This window comes from Thunnus thynnus, chromosome 7 (genome assembly GCF_963924715.1).
Source record: "Thunnus thynnus chromosome 7, fThuThy2.1, whole genome shotgun sequence".
Lineage (NCBI taxonomy): Eukaryota > Metazoa > Chordata > Actinopteri > Scombriformes > Scombridae > Thunnus > Thunnus thynnus.
In genome coordinates this window covers 10915554-10934014 of record NC_089523.1, presented here as the reverse complement: position 1 = coordinate 10934014, position 18461 = coordinate 10915554, and the positions used below count along the sequence as shown (strand labels likewise).

Here is an 18461-nt window from a genome sequence, read left to right as displayed (position 1 = left end):
CATACCCAAGTCCAATCAATGGCATTTATCTGCTCTTTGAAAAAAAGCCAATAATGGGATGAGGCAGCGCAGGGAGTGAGGGAAGGCGGGGGAGGTGTTAGTGCTCTAAAGTGCCTAGTCTCTTTATGTCCTTTGTTTAAATGGAAATAGAACATGACAGTGTTGATTGCATGATTAGCCTTGAGGGATAATGTCAGTCAAGAATCTGTGGGGTCAGGTGATCGTAACACCAGGCTGGTGTGAACAGCAGCTATCGTGTGTTATGGTATCAAAAGTGGGAACATGATCTGTCATTGGGAATCAAATTTCAATTTCGCCAAGAAAAGGTTCAGACACAGAAAATGACAGTAGATTTTATAACAGGTTGGGAAGATGAAGAAAGACAGATGCCACTGAAGGAGGTGATCAAAAAACCAGAGAGAAATGCAAAGTCACTGATAGTTCCATGATCTCACCATCTGCTTGTCTGAGTTGATTTGTATACTGGGAAAAAAGGCCAGCCATCTTTTTGTAATCAAAACACAACCTGGATTTTCAAGAGATTTAATTTCAAAAAGTAGTCTGGATGCTGAGGCAAACGCCCACCAATGAGTAAGGCAGTCACTCTGAAACATCTCATGGATGTTTAGCTCTTTTGGAGTAGTTATTTACAGAAAAAAAGACATGAAAAATGTAAAGTAACAGGTGTTTTCATTCCTGTTCATTTCATTTCATTTCCAACATAAAAACTAGTCAAGAGAATGAATTCACAGTCACTATGCAACTCTCGCCCATCATGCCACACTCACCCTGTCCCCAGCCCATCTACAAAAACTTTGAGAAACATGTTAAAAAATATTTTTAAAAAATGGTTAAAACCATTAAGTACAACTTAGCAAATTTTAGACATATTAGAAACTGTCTGTCTTTGGATGCTGTTTATGCATGCTATGATTCTTTCCCATATGTATTATTGCATCACGTGTTGGGAGCAGGCAAGAGAAACAGCCATAATACCTCTTGAGTCCTTAATTCTAAAAACTCTGGACAAAAAGCCAATACATTTCCATCACTGTAGGGTACTGGAGAAATAGAATTTACTGATAATTTGATCATTTTAGATTGTTTTCAAATTTGTGCCTGGTTTATAAAATTTTAAATGGTTTCCTCCACTATGTGACTTTGTGTATACTCACTCAGTAAGTTCTATTAGATCCTCCAGAATATCCTCTATACAAGATTGTACCATTTCGTCGCACTGCATTTGGGCAGTCAGCTTTCTCTGTGAAAGCTATAACTCAGTGGAATGCCCTACCTGATGATATGAAGAGCTGCAGCTCCATCAGTACATTTAAAACCAAATTAAGAAGTCTGCTAAAAGCTACTCAGCTCTGTCACCACTAACTCTACATTTTATCTTATGGTCTTCTCCTTCCCATGAACACAAATAATCTTGCTTTTAATTTGAAAAGCATACATTAGTCATTTCTAGTTGACATTGTGGGTGTATGTGATGTGCTATTGTGTGTAGCTTTGTATTTTGTGTTATGTGTCCTGTGTGTTTTTTGCTTTGTACTGTTTGTTATTGTGCTGTTATATGTTTAGATTGTGACCTGCCAAAGGGACTGCAGGTGAAAATTAGCTATAAGCTAACTCTGGTACAGTACATCAAATGGTAACTTTTATGTTTAACACTGTACATGGTCCCAATAAATAAATATGATATATAATATATAAACCTGGTATGACACACACCTCAATGCTTACCTTGGAGTACATGGCCCCATTAATGATCTCTCCATTGCGGACCCAGATGATTGAGGCTGCCGGCTTGGCGTTGTCAGCATGGCAGGTCAGATTGAGTGGGTCACCGGCCCTTAGGCTCACCACCGGTCCTCCACTGATGACTGGGTCCTCAGGGGGAACTGTTGATACAAACACAAAGACAGAGGGGGCATTAGTCACATGACAACCATATGATAATGAATGGGTTGCATATTATTAGGAAATCAATATGGATTTTGTAATTACCTGTAAATCTGTATTATTATTAAAATCTGTAGACATATCATTGAGTTATCAGTCAATATGTAATATGTGTTGTTTTTGTTGAATGCAAATGTTTTTACGTGCATTAGTCAGTCTGATGTATTAGGTTTCTACAACACTGTGATACAGATAATCTATAATTAATGTCAAAACAAACTATAAATGGCACCTGCAAGGATTTAACTGCATGAAACCTAATATCATCACAGTTAATTCCCATATAATGAGAGTGCTTAATATGCCAACAAGAGATGGAACTACAGTTTGGTGTATACAAATAATGTTTCTTTAGAAAACAAAAACCACATCTATGCTTATTCATTCAGGGAGGGAAATGACTTCACAGTGTGAAATAGATTTACCCTGTACTTAATGGAAATCTATCAGTACAGTTTGAGGCACAAAAAGCTTTGCAAAAATCACAGCATGATTCTCTAAATAACAATCAACTTTGTCATCACTCAAAGCAGATGTAAATCCAGCAATATACATACAGTAGATGCATAAATGTCAACATTAACTGTAGTTCTGTCTATGTATAACCCCCCTCAGACACGCAGATGTACATTGGTTCCCACCATTTCTCCCCCAGCTTTGACAGATACAACAAAGAGAGTAGAGCATCACAACATTGCTGTATGTGCCTCTAAATGCCACTGATCAAAGTCCTGTTCCTGTTTTACCCATGTGCTGTTTTTTTGTTTTAATAACTGAAACTGCAGTGAATTATTGATTGACCTGAGTGCTCATTACAATGCAGATCTGGGGCAAGATGAAATCAAAGGCTGCAGGCAGCTGCCATATTCCCCTGCAAAAGCATCATGATTGGAAGGAAGGTTGTTATGGGTTAGATTTATGCTGTCAAACATCACTGAGATGAATGAAAATAAGGAAAATGTAATTTGGGGTACTGTTCGTACATTTTAATAAGCATAAAAGGGCTCTTTTATGGCAGACATAAATGAGAGTGTGGTGTTTGAAAGGTGTGCATATAATATTCTATGTTGCTCACTATTCAGTGAAATTACTGACAGAAAATTTTGTTATCATATTACTTAATTCAGTATTAGCATTAAGATAATATGAATGTGAATGTGTGTTTTTAGCCAGCAGTGGCATGGCTCTGGGGATGACAGTATAGATTTTTAGTCTGTCTGTTGGTTGGTCCACCACCTTTGTCAAGACTGAAATATCTCTTTTAAACATCTCTTTTCACAAAAACTTCTAGTTTAATTTCAGACGTAGATGACTGCACTACTTATCAATATTGTCTATTGCACAAATGGTCACGTATCATGTGTAGAGAAGAGCAGTATATTGACATACAGTAACATCACACTCCTGGTCACAGACAGGCTCATTGATAGTTTTTAAGTGCTGTGGTTGATTAGTGCATGAAGTGGCATTTTGGTCATTTGCTCTTATGACTAATGCCTTAACATTACGTGAAATTTTGTTTAGTTGTCAAAATGATCAGAGACATACCCACCACTACCACATATTAACAATGAATAAGTACAGTATGAATCAGAGCAAGTCTGGGCTCTGACTAGACCAGACTAATAACTCTGACCAACTGGACCAGTAACTCTGCTTTTTCAAAGACAATTCCCCACTTCTTATTGTGTGTTTGAAATGCAGTGTTAATTCTGGTTGGCTCCCTTTCATCTGGTCCTCATTAATATGTGGAGGGTTGGGATAGAGGTAGAGGAAACTCAGGTCAGCACTAGCAGATCAAACTACAGAGTTTGCTGATCTAGGCAAGTAAGAAAGAATCTTTGTGAGAATGTGGTCACCTTCTGCTCCTTTATCAGCAATTGGAAACAAGGTCAAGACGATCACATTAGTTTATTCTTCTGCTAAGAATAGCACTACTGCATGGTATGCAAATGAGACAGGGAGCATGTGAAAAGCATTATGAGCTGGGAACCTTGAGACAGCTCTCCCATTTGTCATTAAAGAAAATGAACAAAATGTGAGGCACAGTGATAGCACTGTGACAGTTGATTGTAAAGATCCAGTGTTATTGGCTGGCTGTCAGGGCTCTCCTGCACACATGACTGAAACATTAATTAAATGTCAGGCATAGAAGGCAGCCATAAAAGTATTTTTATGGAGAGGGAGATTATAAAGGAACGTCTGACAGTATGTGACTGAGAGGACTCAGGTCTGAATACTCATCACATATCCAAGTGCTCAAGAGCTCAAAAACTCTCAGAGAAAAAGAGATCTGATGCTTTTTGCTCTCTCTCTCAAAGGACATATTCCTCCTATACACATATATTAACACATATCAGTGTCTATAAATAGGTGCGACAGGGTCAGAAGTTGACACAACTAATGAGGCTATACCCTTGCTGGCAGTTTCAGTAAGCCTTCCCTCTGACCTTTAATAGTCTCCCTCTGACTTTTAATAGTCTCAGTTGTCTACTTTTATTCAGCCTTATGTTTTCCATTGAGGGATGTCGGAGGAGGTTATGATTTTGTGTATAGTGGAGCTACATGGGAGATGAGGTCACGGGCAGACCAAACAGGGCACTGCTACACTTTCAGGTCGTGTCCCCCTGGAGGGCTGCCTGCCAGCAAGGCACCGAGGGTGAATGGTGAACAGACAAGAAGAAGAACATGCCTGGCTGCTTCCATCCTGCATGCATACCTTGTTATCTTTCTGTCCTCTATTGTGTTTGAGGTCTTATGTTGAGAGTGCGGATGTAGAGACAGTTTGTGACAGTCTGGGCTGAAAATTGTTTTCTATGTAACTGGTGGATGTGCAAGGCTCTCCACCTGTGCTCCTATGGGATCTATTTGAGATGACGGTCACTGAAAGAATATGAAAAAAGCCTCTCATCAAGGCAAAAAAAAGGCAGTTAGACATGATAATATGGTAGTCTGGTAAAAAGGAAACCTTTGTGCTCTTTTCCTTGCAGGTGAAAGCTTTTTTGTCTGCTGAGGAAACAGGAAGATTTGACCAATAACCCAACATCCATTGAATATAAATGAATGACTAGGAAAAACTAATTTAAATAGATATTTAGCTCTTTCTCTTTATCTGAGATCTTCCACTGATGCTGCCTTATGACTGCCAGGTCTGACAGTTATACAGAGGCCAAGCCTTGAACTTGAATCAGCCATCATCATTACTGGGCTGTTTGCAAACTCGGCAGTCCCTAATGGTTCTAAATTAGCTCTTTACTGCAGCCATTCGATGGACTTGGCATAAGTAGTGTGGTCAGTGGTACAGATTGATCGCTCCTCTTTAATTACAGGGCTGACTCACTGCAAACCCTGCTAGACTCACTACTTTTTTTTCTTGGGGATAATAATGTAGTCCCTTTCAACACTTTCACAAATTTGCATTCTCCTGTGCATGCATCGACATGGGCACTGCCTGCATGCATACACAAAGACACCGGCACTAACACCTATTTCAATGACTGCAGTTGTTATACAACAAAGTCAAAGATGACTGTTAGCAGATCAGTCACGAAGGAGTTTGTGTTTCTTTGCATGTCTGTATTAATCAAAGATGTAAGATTTGTGGTTTCAACTTTCATCATTTGAAAGAGTGTGCTGGAATTTCTTTTGACCAAAGCTTCGTTAGATCATTGATGTCATGGTTATAAGCTCCAAGCAGTCTTCTTCATTTTTTGTTTCTCCAAATCTAGCAATTGAAAACTATATATATGATTATAAACTCCACCTTGGACACCTTAATCAAAAAAAGACAGTGATGTCAGAAAGTCTGGACTTCAGTGACATCATTTACTTTTACTGCATAATCAAAGATATTCGTAAATGAAACCAAGACATATTGATGTATAATTAAATCAACAGTGCAAGGCAGTAAGTCCAGTCCCTAAGAGGAGCCTGAATAAACCCTGGGGGTCATAAAGCTGCCTTTTGTCCCATGATACCAATGAATTCCCCAAACACCTAACATAAAATTCTCCAAGCACAAAACATAAAATCTGAATTCATGTGAGGAGAAGCTGACATGTACTAGAGTTGCCTGAGAAGTCCTCTTCAGTCTGGTAACAACTGGTGTTGCTGACGGTGAACCTGCTGGGTTTTCCAGGCCAAACCAATATTGGGGGAACTTCTCCAAAGCAGCCAATGAAATCCTGTGAGCACCCTGGCTTTCCAGGAGCATGAGCAAGGGAGAAAAAAGCAATTTGGAGGGGAATGAATGAGAGAGAGAGCTCCTCACAAGGAGGCTGGATGGTGTAGGGGAGGGGAGGCAGGCAATGTGTAGCTGCTGTAGTGCTGTGCTTCGGCAGACGTGTCCTGAACGACAATGAGCTTCCTGACTTGCCTATCTTTTTCAGGAGAATGCTTGCACGGGCCGCCTGTCACCCCACTGCGACAGCTTGCAGAGTTTGTGATAGATAGATCAGAAAAAAAAGAAGACAAAAAGGAGAGGAGAGGAATACCCAGTGCAGGTGGATACAAGAGACATGCGTGGCTCACTGGCCCAAATCACCGGCCCTCTTCAAGTGCTGTCATTGTACATCTGTTTGAAAGCCAGAGGATCTCTAGCCATGTGTGTGCACATGCACATTCAAACACACATACACACACACACACACAACGAGAGAAACAACACCGAGTGAATGAATGAAAAGAAAGTGAGAAAAATACACAAAATCATTCCACTCTCTCGCAAACAGTATGGCAGATGGCATGGAGTGTACAAATTGCCTACACAAAATAAAAATGCAGCAGAGGACTGATTTACAGGAAAGTGTGACTACCACATGGTTAAGCATGGAATAAACCAGGAGGGCAAATAAAGGATATAAAAAGGAAGTATGAGGAGGCAGGTGGAGGAAGAAAGCTTATGGAAATAAATGAAATAGGGGACAAAGAAGTTAAGATTCAAAGGCTAGGCTATACACAGACAACAAGTTTTTGGTAACATTTTTATAAGCACAGGCAGGAAACACTTTTGTTAGTGTTAGTGTCATGATCTACCAATTGAACAGAGCCAAATAAAATGGTAGGAAGGCAGGATGAAGATGAGATGAGGAGCGAGGCGATGCCAGAGCTGTCACAGGCGTGAAGAGTCTGCTTCATCACAGTGTAGCCATGTGGAGCCCTAGAAGCTGCTCCCCACAGATTGGGAGGGTGCTGACATTGCTGCTCACCACCCGGCTGCATTGTGCTATATAACTATGTGTACGTGTGTGTGTTAGTTTGAGGGTGGAAGGCTCAGAGGATTCAGATTCCATACGCAGAGTTAAAAATAAAAAAAGCTTTCATTACAAAATTCTGCCATTTATTAGGCCCCGTGGTTTCAGATTTTTCTCAACGCCAGTCGTTAGTTTGCTAACAACAACTGCAGTTAACAGAAGCAAACCTATTTAGTATGTAGCGTGAATTCAAATCAGCTCAGCACCTGCACACAGTTGGTACTGTTGTTTTGCAGAGCACAGATGTACTCATGTCATTTCTCCTCCTTCTGTTGAAATGCTGAGAGAAAAAAAAAAAAAAAAACCTACATACAGTCTGTCTACCATAATCACACACCTGTTCACAGCTTCTCTGATATCATAGAGTTATCATTCCATCTCGTGTTTCAGACAAAATGGCAGAAAAGGCAGTGTAATATAAACATTACAGGCGTATTTCCTCCTAGAATGACTGACGTTTAGGACATCTTATCTCTCCTTACTTCGACTGAGATGCTTGACTAGACCTAAATTAACTTTGTAAGAGACAAATTGGTTACTTACACAGGAGGCACAAAAGCCATTTCTTAAAGAAAAATCTTTGTGAACTAGTAAATGGTTTTGCTCACACACACACACACACACACACACACACACACACACACACACACACACACACAAACAATTTCAACAGTATCATTCCGACAAAAGGGAGAGATGCCCATGGATATGATTGATTTCTACTACTTCCAATGACAAAATAAAGAAAACAAACACACATGTGCATCCATAAACACTTTTTTCGGTGCTGTTTTTAGAGACTTGGGCACAGAGGCAACTAAAACAACTCATTAACAGACTAACTAACCTCAGTTCTTGCTGAACAACAGTACAGAGGCTACCCCAAGACTTTACATACACAAAATACTGCATGCCCCAATAATAATAGCACAGGTGAACAGACAAATAGAGAACTGAGGAAAGTGACTTCTTTGCATAAGCTTTTTTTCAGTAACAACAGCCAGATAGGACTCATAGTTGCCAACAACAGTTGGAAACAAAGTCTCTGGGATTATTACAGACCCATCACTGGTCATCAGTCCTCATGTTCTGTAAGATAAGTATCACCAGCTGAATTAGTGAATCAGGGGGCAAATCCCTGAGACAGCTCCCACACTCTCAGTGGAGAACATCTCTAGCACCATGGACAGCAGTTTTGACACAAACACACATTCAAGGAGTGTGTGGAACCGTTTTCATTTCTTGTTTTCAGCATGAAAACTTCAAATTCCTTGGTAGCTTTTTTTTTTTTTTAAATCCTGCCCTCACTGTTCACCTCCATTACTACAAGGATGGTAGTGTGATCCTTGAGAAATAATGAATTCAGACTTATCCATAGAAATGGCTGAATCATCTTTGGCAATTGGAGACAACAATAACAAAAGATACCCTTGGGATTTTGTGTACACAAGTACTGTTGCTGGAACGCAGGTCCAAACCATTAGCAATGCAGAAAAAGGAAAACAAATATCTCGCACACAATGGCTCATTCAAATCGCATGCTATCAATCAGAATCTTGTGGAAGGTCTTTGAAGTTTCACCCCCTGCAACAACTGTACGTACATATCTGTTTAATGAGGGAACCAACGAGATTCGCGTCCACTTGTAAAGCTATTGAAATATCATGCTGGAAAGACCGTCATCTCACAGCAGCAGTAACATACCAGTATATCAAAGGGGAAAAAAAGAGAATCTATGATTACACAGGCACACATCACTACATTCATTAATAACTATAACTAACTATTCTCAGTATTTGTTTGAATAAATATTAAATTATGGAACACTTTCTGCATTGAAGCATTGTAATAATTAACTCTTAGCATAGTGTAATTAAACATCACCATATCTGACATCTAAAAACACTTATAGTAAGTCAAGTATTTTACTCATAACATTGTTTATATTATGTGATGGCTTTTATAATATGTATTACATAATGTATCGCCTGCTACGTATTTTTCTGTGTTTTCAATAAGGTGAAATGTTTTCCCCTAATGAAGAGTCAAGCTTTGTAAACTCTCTTCATTTGCTTCAAGTGAGGTTAAACCAAGCTGTTCAACTTTTGTTGGTCTTAGTACACTCTGAAAGGCAACACTTTGTCACATTCTTTATTTTGTAATTACAAGTGACAAAGGTTATAAAAACCACACCGACAGCAGTTGGACTCTGATTAATTACTAGAGAATGACTGTAGAGAGGACTCTTCTTTGTTATCATTGAATTGTATCTTTGGTAAAGTAAATATGAAGGCAATTTTAAAACAGTTAGATTACATAGCTGTCTAAAGCCTCTCTGCTCTTTGCAAATGAATTGTATATCCCTTCAACACCGTATTTTAAATGAGAGGAATTCAGTAATCAGAGAAATCTGTGGCTCAGCATTAACCAGGAATGATTAAGAGCGTCGTAGAGAGAAAACAAGGAAAAAAGTTAGAGAAAGGAAGATGGGGACAGAGAAGAGACTCATCTGTTTAAATGTCAGCTATGAGTCAATAAATGGCACCAAATTTTATTATGACATGATGACACATTTTTCCTCTGTGGAAAAGATTAACATGCTCTAGTTTACAAAAAAAAAAAAACAGTTTTTCTGCTGACATCTTTTATCAAACAATGGAGATCCTCCTTTCTTTTGTTCTAGTGGTCCCCGACCTAAGGTAGAAAGACTGTGCCAACTTGCTGCAAGGGATATAATTAGCCTCAGGGGTCTTTTTTGGAGCTGAAACCCTCCATTCTCTTCCCTTCATGACTAATTCACAAGACCTTGATTCTCCTTTGGCATCTGGGGGTAAGTCTCCAAGCCATGCAAACACTCCTGTGGGTTAAGTTCGCCACCCATTTATTCTCAGAGCTTTTTTGATGAAGAAATGTGATTATTGTTGATATGTTCATTGTTTTCCTCTTTAATTCCATTTCTCTTACACTTGATGTGTTGGCTGAACTGACTTTATAATCATCAGTAAAGTGGAACAAAGGCTTTTGCTACTTATTAAACATTTTCTTTTAAATGGGCAGGTCAAGAGAAGTGTATGCCTTTCAAGGACAAACTCAGCATATTATTAGGAAAAAGTGGGGAAAAAATGGAAAACATATGGTATCTATTCTTTGGCAGTGATAAAAGTCTTTCTCTATGTGTTAGTAAATATTTGTGTTGTGTTACTTCCGAGCTTATCAAAGTCAAGAGGAGAGAAGTTCCCCTGATATGGCGCATGGAGGAGTTTGGGCTGATATTGAGTTATGAAAGATGGAGGAGAGAGTTTTAGATTTATTCTGTTGTCAGCTTGGGGAAGGGAGGCTGCGTGTGTGCCTGCACTGGTGGTTGTGGGTGTCTGTGTGTGCAAAAGAATATAATGTATGTGCCTATGTGTTTGTGTGTGTGTGTGCATAGGTGTGTGGGGCTATAGCTGTCTTCCAAGTCGATAGACACACTCTGTCACCACTGGCAAGTAATTGACAGCTTGGAGTTTGCTGTGACACAGGCCTTGCATATATTTCCTCCATTACCTTGTGTGTATGTCAGCCTAGAGTTCTCCCTGGCAGTGCATTCAGAAGTCAGCTAGCTCGGCAGGGGATTAAACAAACACCTTCCATTTGGGCTTATGGGAAAGAATGATAAACTCTCTCACCCTCAATCAGCCAAATAGGTAATAAAGGCGTCCTCTTTTTCATTCCTGATTAGTTAATTAAATACAGTAGGGCCAGCTACTGCACTTCCTGCTGCTGTATGTTGCTTACAGTCCAAAGTCTAGCATTTGCAAATAATTTGTTTCTTTGTTTTAATTACTTTGAGTAGTCGGTGTAGGGTTTGCCAAATCAGGAAAGCATGGTGTCAAGGGGATTAAAACAAAAAAAAACAAGAATTATTTGCCTCCATTGTGTATGGCACTCCTACATGGAAACATTGTCAAATGAAATGGCAGTTTTCAGACATCTGAAAACTCCCAAGGATACAAAGAAAAAAATTGGCATTAAACATTACTTTAGTGATAATAGCATTGATACATTAAATACCCTAAAGTAAAAGTATTTTAACGGTTGAATTGATCAAATCCATGACCTCTCTACAGTGTAAGAATATTGGTGTTGAACTGTCAGTGACTCTTCTTTCCATCCTATTGTGAGGGAAATTACATATACTTCACATATAATGAAGTTTGAATATCTTTATTTCATGTCTAAATACAGTAACTGCACATGTAATTATCTTTCATTTCCACTATATTTGATCATTCTGAATCTTTTCATGTAACCTTTAACTGAAAAAACTTTGAGCAAAAAAAACCTGAGCACACACTAAGGTACTATCAATGTAACAGAAAGGTTAATTGAATGTGTATTTTGGTTTTGGGGAGTGTAAGCAGAGAATTTGCTAACTGTTAACTATTCAGAAAGGGCAAGGCTAAAATGGTATGTCAGAGGGTAGCAAGATTGCCACAGTACCATAGATGGGAACAAAACCAGGTATGGATGTTTGGAAGAAACAGCCTTGACGAGAGGGAAGAATTCCAAAGTATAAAAGGTGTGAACAATTTTTCATCTGTTTGCATGCCACAAACTAACTTTGTACTGTGTACCATGCTCTGAGCAATAATAAAGTGTGACAATACTGTAAGAGATTTTTGTCCCGTCCCTCCTTGTCTGAGTGGAATTGCAAAATTACCACAACACTGTCCTTGATGTTGTGATCAAATGACAAAGTTTCTGTGTAAAGCACTATTTCAGAGCAGCTAAACTTTAAAGAGTTGAACAACTAGAGACAAAAGGGCAGTAGTAAAAGGTAGGGAAGTGCAGTCGCAACAGACATTTTTAGCTCTCTGTAGAAGTATCCATAATTATTCACTCATATCCATTTGCAGGGGGCTTGGCAGCCAGAGAAACGTTATGCCGCAATTTGTCTTCCCCTCTCTCTTTTTCTCCTGCTGCCTTCTCCCCTACAAATCGTTAGTTTCACTTTTCATTAGGCTGGATCAATAAGGCGGATCAGTCGCTCGTGGCGAGGATACTGCGTGGCAGACACCCCTCTCTCGACTCTTTTTTCTTCTCATCCTTTCTCTCTTGTTCTCTTTGGCTCTGTCATTGACTCCTGCTATCTTTTCAGTGACTGCCCTTTCTCCGGTGTGGGAGCTTGTGAGTGGCAGCAGGGAGCTTGAAGGGCCTAAGAAAGAGACGTGAGCCAGTGATTGTACTGGCACTACGCAATAAGGCAGAAATGGCAACACTGAATAATAACCCAATAAAGATTAATTGAGAACCGGTAACCTCTCTCAAGGTAACAGTAATAATGAAAATGGAAGCTGTATGCTGAGGAAGGAAATTAAAGCGGAGGTTTGTAAAAGTTTAGTCATATTGACACTGTCTGCCAAATGGGAAGTGTTGGCATTGAATTAATTCCTTTCTCATGGTTTTCATGCAAAATATATCCTCTGTTCTCAAGATTTCACTGTCTATATTTGAATTTTGTATATTCTGGGCAAGACTGCAAGTGAAAATTGGATTTCATGTGTGTGCACCTTTATTTATATTTGCTGTGTAATTAGAAAATGAACAAAGACATTATATGGTATTATATGGTATACTACTATTGATATGAAGAGCCTCTCTTGCTTGGGCCCTATGTGTTCTAGTAGTGTTTATATCCAGTGTTAAGGCTCAAGAGCAGACGTATGTATATTTGGGATGATGCTTATCAGCTAATGTAGATGTTAATCTGAATGTTGTATAACATAAAAGTAAAATAATGTTCATACATTTGTTCTATTACATTAACATATTGAACGTTTGTTAAATGTGTTTGCAGCCTTCATCTGAGCTAAAAGTTGCTCAGCACACACATCAGAAAAACAACATGCAATAAGAGAGCATGAAGCCAGAAACATCAGTTAAGCCATTTCCATGATTTGCTTTGCACCCCAGTGATTGGAAGTGGTTGGCACTAGTGCAGTGGTATTGTTTGGAGACTGTGTGTGTTTAATTCAGACTCACCCAGCACAGTGAGACGGGCAGGACGGGACCTCATGGCAGCCTGGACGGCCTGGCACTCAAACACGGCATCATCCATCAGCTCGACACGCTGGATTCGCAAATGATGCTCTCCTGAACCGTGGTCGCCAATCACTGTGTAACGAGGATAGCCTGCAGCGCAAACACATTTGTTCATTTTAATCACCTTCAAAATCAAAATACTGCTCATTTGCCAAATGCAAGAGGGTACATTTGTCATTTCCAAGCTTTGCATACACATAGCAACAACCAAACCCAACAAAAAGAATGTACCGACGCTACATGATAACATGTGCCTTCTTAAGCAATACAGTTTATTATCAAGACATTTTAATTAGCAAACAAATGTGCCCATGTTAAGATGTACGATATTGTCTTAAGCATGTTAACTTTAATTGCTCTGCATAATAAGATAGCAGGCAGGTGAGTAATAGATTACTATATAAGTGAAAATCGATTTTGACTGCTCATTTGTTAATTTACTCACAATGCATTTTCATACATGTTTTTATAGCACTCCTGGTGATGTTAATGAGTTGTTGTGGAGGTTGCTGCATCCTGGAGAAAGATGTTTTACTGCAACCGTAAACAGGAACAGCTAGAGTTTGAGTTGTTTGCACATTGCTCTGTGAAATGATTTATAGTTTAATAATAAAAGAAAGCATAGCAATATCCAAGAGACCTGGGAATTTCACACAAGTCAAGTGAAATGGTTTTAAAGATATCCCCTTAACTATTATCGAAATATGCATTGAGAGTGTGTTGTGGAGTGCATCCCTCCACAGGGGCAAATAAGCAGAAAGACAAATGTGTTTGACTGGGAAGCTTTATGGGGTATTTCTCATCCTTTTGGAATTGCTCGTCTCAGAAGATTCCATTTCTCTTTCTCTTAGTCAATCTTTCTAATTATTGGGGATACAGTGTGTGGAATGAAATAAGAACGTCTGTTCATAAAAATTGCATTCCAAAACATGTTGAAAATTTACAGCTAAGAATGGCTTTTTCCTACATTGGTCCTTAAGTAATTGATCAGTGATGAAACTAGTGGATAGGATTAGAGTATTTTACAGCAGCACAAGGCCAGATTTTCAACAAAGCCTCTTTCCAACTTTGTGCTTGTTAAAGGAAACTTCACACTTTAAACTCCCACACTTGTCACTTTCTTTCCAAAAAGTCTATCAGTATCCATCCAACTGTTGGGTGTTTGCCAGCGAATGTTGGGGAGTAAAATATTGATTTCTCAGTAACAGCTAGCCGATGACTCATGTTCACTTGAGAGATCCCCAAACACTTCAGACTTTCACTGTAAAGGTTTTACAAGCTGGTCATATGTTTTAGCACCGAAAGGAACATAACAGACTGGGCAGCCTTGTAACAGCTTTTAAGTCCTTGAATGTGTCTACTGCAAAACCCATCGTATGGTCAAAGTCCAATTACTGACTGTTGCTTCATTGAATCCAGTTGCCTTTAATAGACCATCAAGTGGGCCTCATTTTATGCAAGTGATGTGAGTTATAGCCGATTAAGCGACTCTCTGCATTTCATCCTCCTACGTGTAGCCTTTAATCTTAGGGGTCTATACAGTGGGAGTACGGAGGACAAAAGAACACCTAAACATCAACATTAAAGCTGGGGAAAATATAAACAGAGGGAAGCTAAATAACTTGCAAGCTAAAAAAATAAAATAAAAAAAAAAAATCGCAAATAAGCTTCACCAGTGGATGTTTTCCAGGAAAACTAAAAAAAAATTCTATGAATTTAACACTATCACTACAATGTGTTCTGTTCTGAATGATGGCCGTAAAGCAGGTGCTGCAGTAAAGCAGGTTGTAAATGTAAAGGGGTTAACAGAGACCTGATCACAACTAAAAGCTTCCATTAATAATATTAATAATCATTGACTGAAAAGGGTCTTTCTGCATTTTCACGCTCAGAATAATGCCTAAAGTAGAGGACACGCGATTATGTGCACAAGGTCACCCAGATAACCATTTTGCTTCAATTTTATGTTCATTGATGAGATTCAAAGCTATGATGCCATTGCAGATCACAAGGGTAATGATCATTGCACATTCTGAATGATGTGACCTTTAGTTGACTCCAGTCCACGTAGAAAGTGCTTACTGTACCTACCATAGAGACAAAATCTACTTCAAATACACTTTTGTTTTGCTCGTCTTAATCATAGCAAGGTATAAACCATGTAAATTTCTGTTACACAAACAGACAATCTGGCCAATTACCTCATCTGTGCCTCTGGCAAACTAAGAATAATTTTGCTGTGTGAGGATATGGCTCTGTTCCAGTTTCATCTCTGTGCATTAGCTGGATCCAAAAGGAAAAGTGATTTGTGTTTGTGGTGGATAGTAAATGATGGAATTCTATAATCACATTTTCAAAGTACATAAACATACTTTAATATGTTTTTGCCACCTCATAAGCACCTTGCTCATGCATTTTGTCAATATGACTAAAATTTGACTGGCACACATGAAGACTGATCACCTCTGTACATGCGATGTGTACCCGTTAAAGGGCCATTGATCTTAGATCTCAGCGAATTTCAAAGACACAATGTGTTACCCAAAGCAAACAATGTAAAATAGGCCCATTAAGGAGTAATGAATCCATCAAGGGGGAATGGATTTGTCTTGGGACTGGATCAATTGTGTATGTGCATGTGTGTGTGTGTGTGTGCCCATGTACAAGCATAAAGACACTTGAGGCGTGGCCTAATGATTTATAGCATTCACCTAGAACATGTTTCACACAGTGTAACCACCAGGGGAAAGAACGAGGTTAGCTGCAGCTGTGAACAGGTGACCGGTGTTCAATATGCTCTGAGGCAAGAGTGACACAAGCTTGCAGCTGAAGGTCTGCTTCTCTTCTCAAGAGCGCATTTTACACATCTCCTCTTTTGTGCATGGCATGATGTATACAAACACCTCCTTCTCCGTCTCGTACTCTGTAAGCACCAGGAGAATTCACTTAAAGTTGCTTTGTCGGCTGTCACCATCATCATGCGTAGCAGATACATTCTCCATCATGCATATTCATGGCATTGATTGGTATGTTCTGAGCTGCTGTGGGGCTACTTTACTTTTCTTTAATTAGAGTGGAAAAGCGTGACACAAAAGGGAATGAATAGGAAATTCAGGGACAGATAGGAATCATTGGCTTTTGTGCTGTGATTTCTTTTGCTGAATGGTGAGAGTTCTTTCAGTTTAATCACTGCTCCTGTGAATGGAAACATGTCCCAGGCGGAGCACGCCGTTGCCGACGCAGCTCCTTTCTATGAATAGCCGAGCAGACCTATATTATTGAAATGCTCCATACAACATTTGATTCGGCGCACTTTTTATGTATACAGCTGCCACTTTCCTTTCAATGTGTAAGTCTTGCAGTGGATGTACCATCACTCTTTTACTGCCGCATACATTGCTTGTTTATGTAGGCAGGAGTGATAAAAAGGACAGCTGTGGAGCGCTTTAGTTTGAAAAAGTGTCATCCGTCTCAATAGAAGGCACTCAGCCACTGTCCGTATTAAACTGTTGATTTTAGCGACCTATCTTCTCCAGGAAGGCAGACATTCCTCCTCATACAAAACCTTGTGCATTTTTTCTTTTTTTTAAAGATTTGTTTTTGGGCATTTTTTGCCTTTAATGGAAAGCTTATAGTGAAGCAGACAGAAAACAGGGGGGGGAGAGAGAGAGAGGTATAGGATGCAAGGACAGTCTAAAGCCACAATCAAACCAGGGACATTGTGGTTATGTGGTATGTGCTGTAACCATTCAGCTAGCAGGGTGCTTCCCTAGAGCATTTTTTTTAAAGGGTTTACAAGAAGAAGATCACTCCAGCTCTTCAGAGAATGGTTGTGAAGAAGGGCAAGGTCAGGATTACTACATCCTGTCCACGACTGTTAAACTGTTCACAGATGTGTTGTTGAAGGTTCTTCTACTGTAGTGTTGAGAGTGTTGTGGCCGAACCATCTTCGTTCCCTCTCTTCTATCCCTTCCTCTGACTTTGGCCATTGTTGAAATGAGATTTCCTCTTGATTGTCTTGTCTTGTCAAATCAATAAACATTGAAGAAGATAAAACAAACTCTACATTTCTGGTGCACACTGACCCTAAATAAAATTATGCTTGCTCTCTCTCTCTCTCTCTCTCTCTCACTCATTCTATCTCCAGCAATCATAAGTACTCTCCCTGTCTGCCTCCTCTTCCTCCAAAGGAGACTCGAAGACTGCAGGGCCATTGTTTACTGCAACCTCGCAGCCTCCCCTGGGCCTGATAAGGACCTGAGGAGAGAATAGGATGGCTTTACTGGGGCTCTGTCAGCCGCTGAGGTTTAATTACAGACCACGGCAGCAACAGGGAAAGCCTCTAAGAGCATTTGCTAAAGGTCAGAGGGTAGAAGACCCCTGATCTCTGGTGGAATACATAGAGACTTTTGTGTTTTAAAAATAGCTGCAGTTGGATGTCGTATCATTGTGCCTGGAATTGCAATTATTCTAGTTTTCTCTGTGGTTGCACATAGGTGGTGTGTGAGGCAAATTAGAGCGCTATAAAATAAAGACTGTGCCCTTATAGCGTGATGCATCTTGCTGTGTAGGGAGTGCTGAGATTCAAATAAATCTCTGTTTTGGAATAATTTAATGGTCATTTCAATAGATAGTTCGGGTGCACTACGCTTTTATGGATTTTCTAATTCAATATCTCACTGCTTCCTAAAGGTTGTAAATGTTTATTTTAGAGGAGTGATGTGTTTCCTTGAAATTCATTAAGGTCATCAATATACATAAACCTCGATTGGTGGAACAACAGGCTACTAAATGACAGTGCAGTAGTCGCTTTTATTCTAAATTAAACAATTAAGGCAATTACACATGAGGTGCAGTGTAATTAGAGGATGCCAGCTACTCTTCAAAAAGCTATTTAGCAGCCTGAAGCACCAGAGAAAGTCCAGTGCCACTATTGATTTCACATTTAGTTGGGATTTTTATGCTTCTCTGCCAAACACAAAGTATACGAGATTTAGGTTAGCCTCAAACACGGAGAGAGAAATGAATTTATGATTCTGTTTGGTCATGTTGAGTGATATAATTATTGAGGTTCCACGTAACACTTATTCTGTAACACACCTCTTCTATCTGTCTGTGGAATGATATATTTGGCAGAGGGTAAGACGTTGACACGTTGGG

At 39.5% G+C, this 18461-nt stretch overlaps 1 protein-coding gene across 3 annotated transcripts in view; it reads right to left on the bottom strand.

The window, feature by feature from the left end:
• Positions 1–18461, bottom strand: part of kirrel3b (kirre like nephrin family adhesion molecule 3b) — a 174345-nt gene that overhangs the window by 49169 nt on the left and 106715 nt on the right. For all 3 annotated transcript variants that reach the window (XM_067594269.1, XM_067594270.1, XM_067594271.1), the window contains 2 exons: positions 13242–13391; positions 1747–1904 (listed from right to left, as the gene is read on the bottom strand). In XM_067594269.1, the coding sequence (XP_067450370.1) occupies positions 1747–1904; positions 13242–13391 (308 nt within the window). The remainder of the gene's footprint in view (positions 1–1746; positions 1905–13241; positions 13392–18461) is intronic.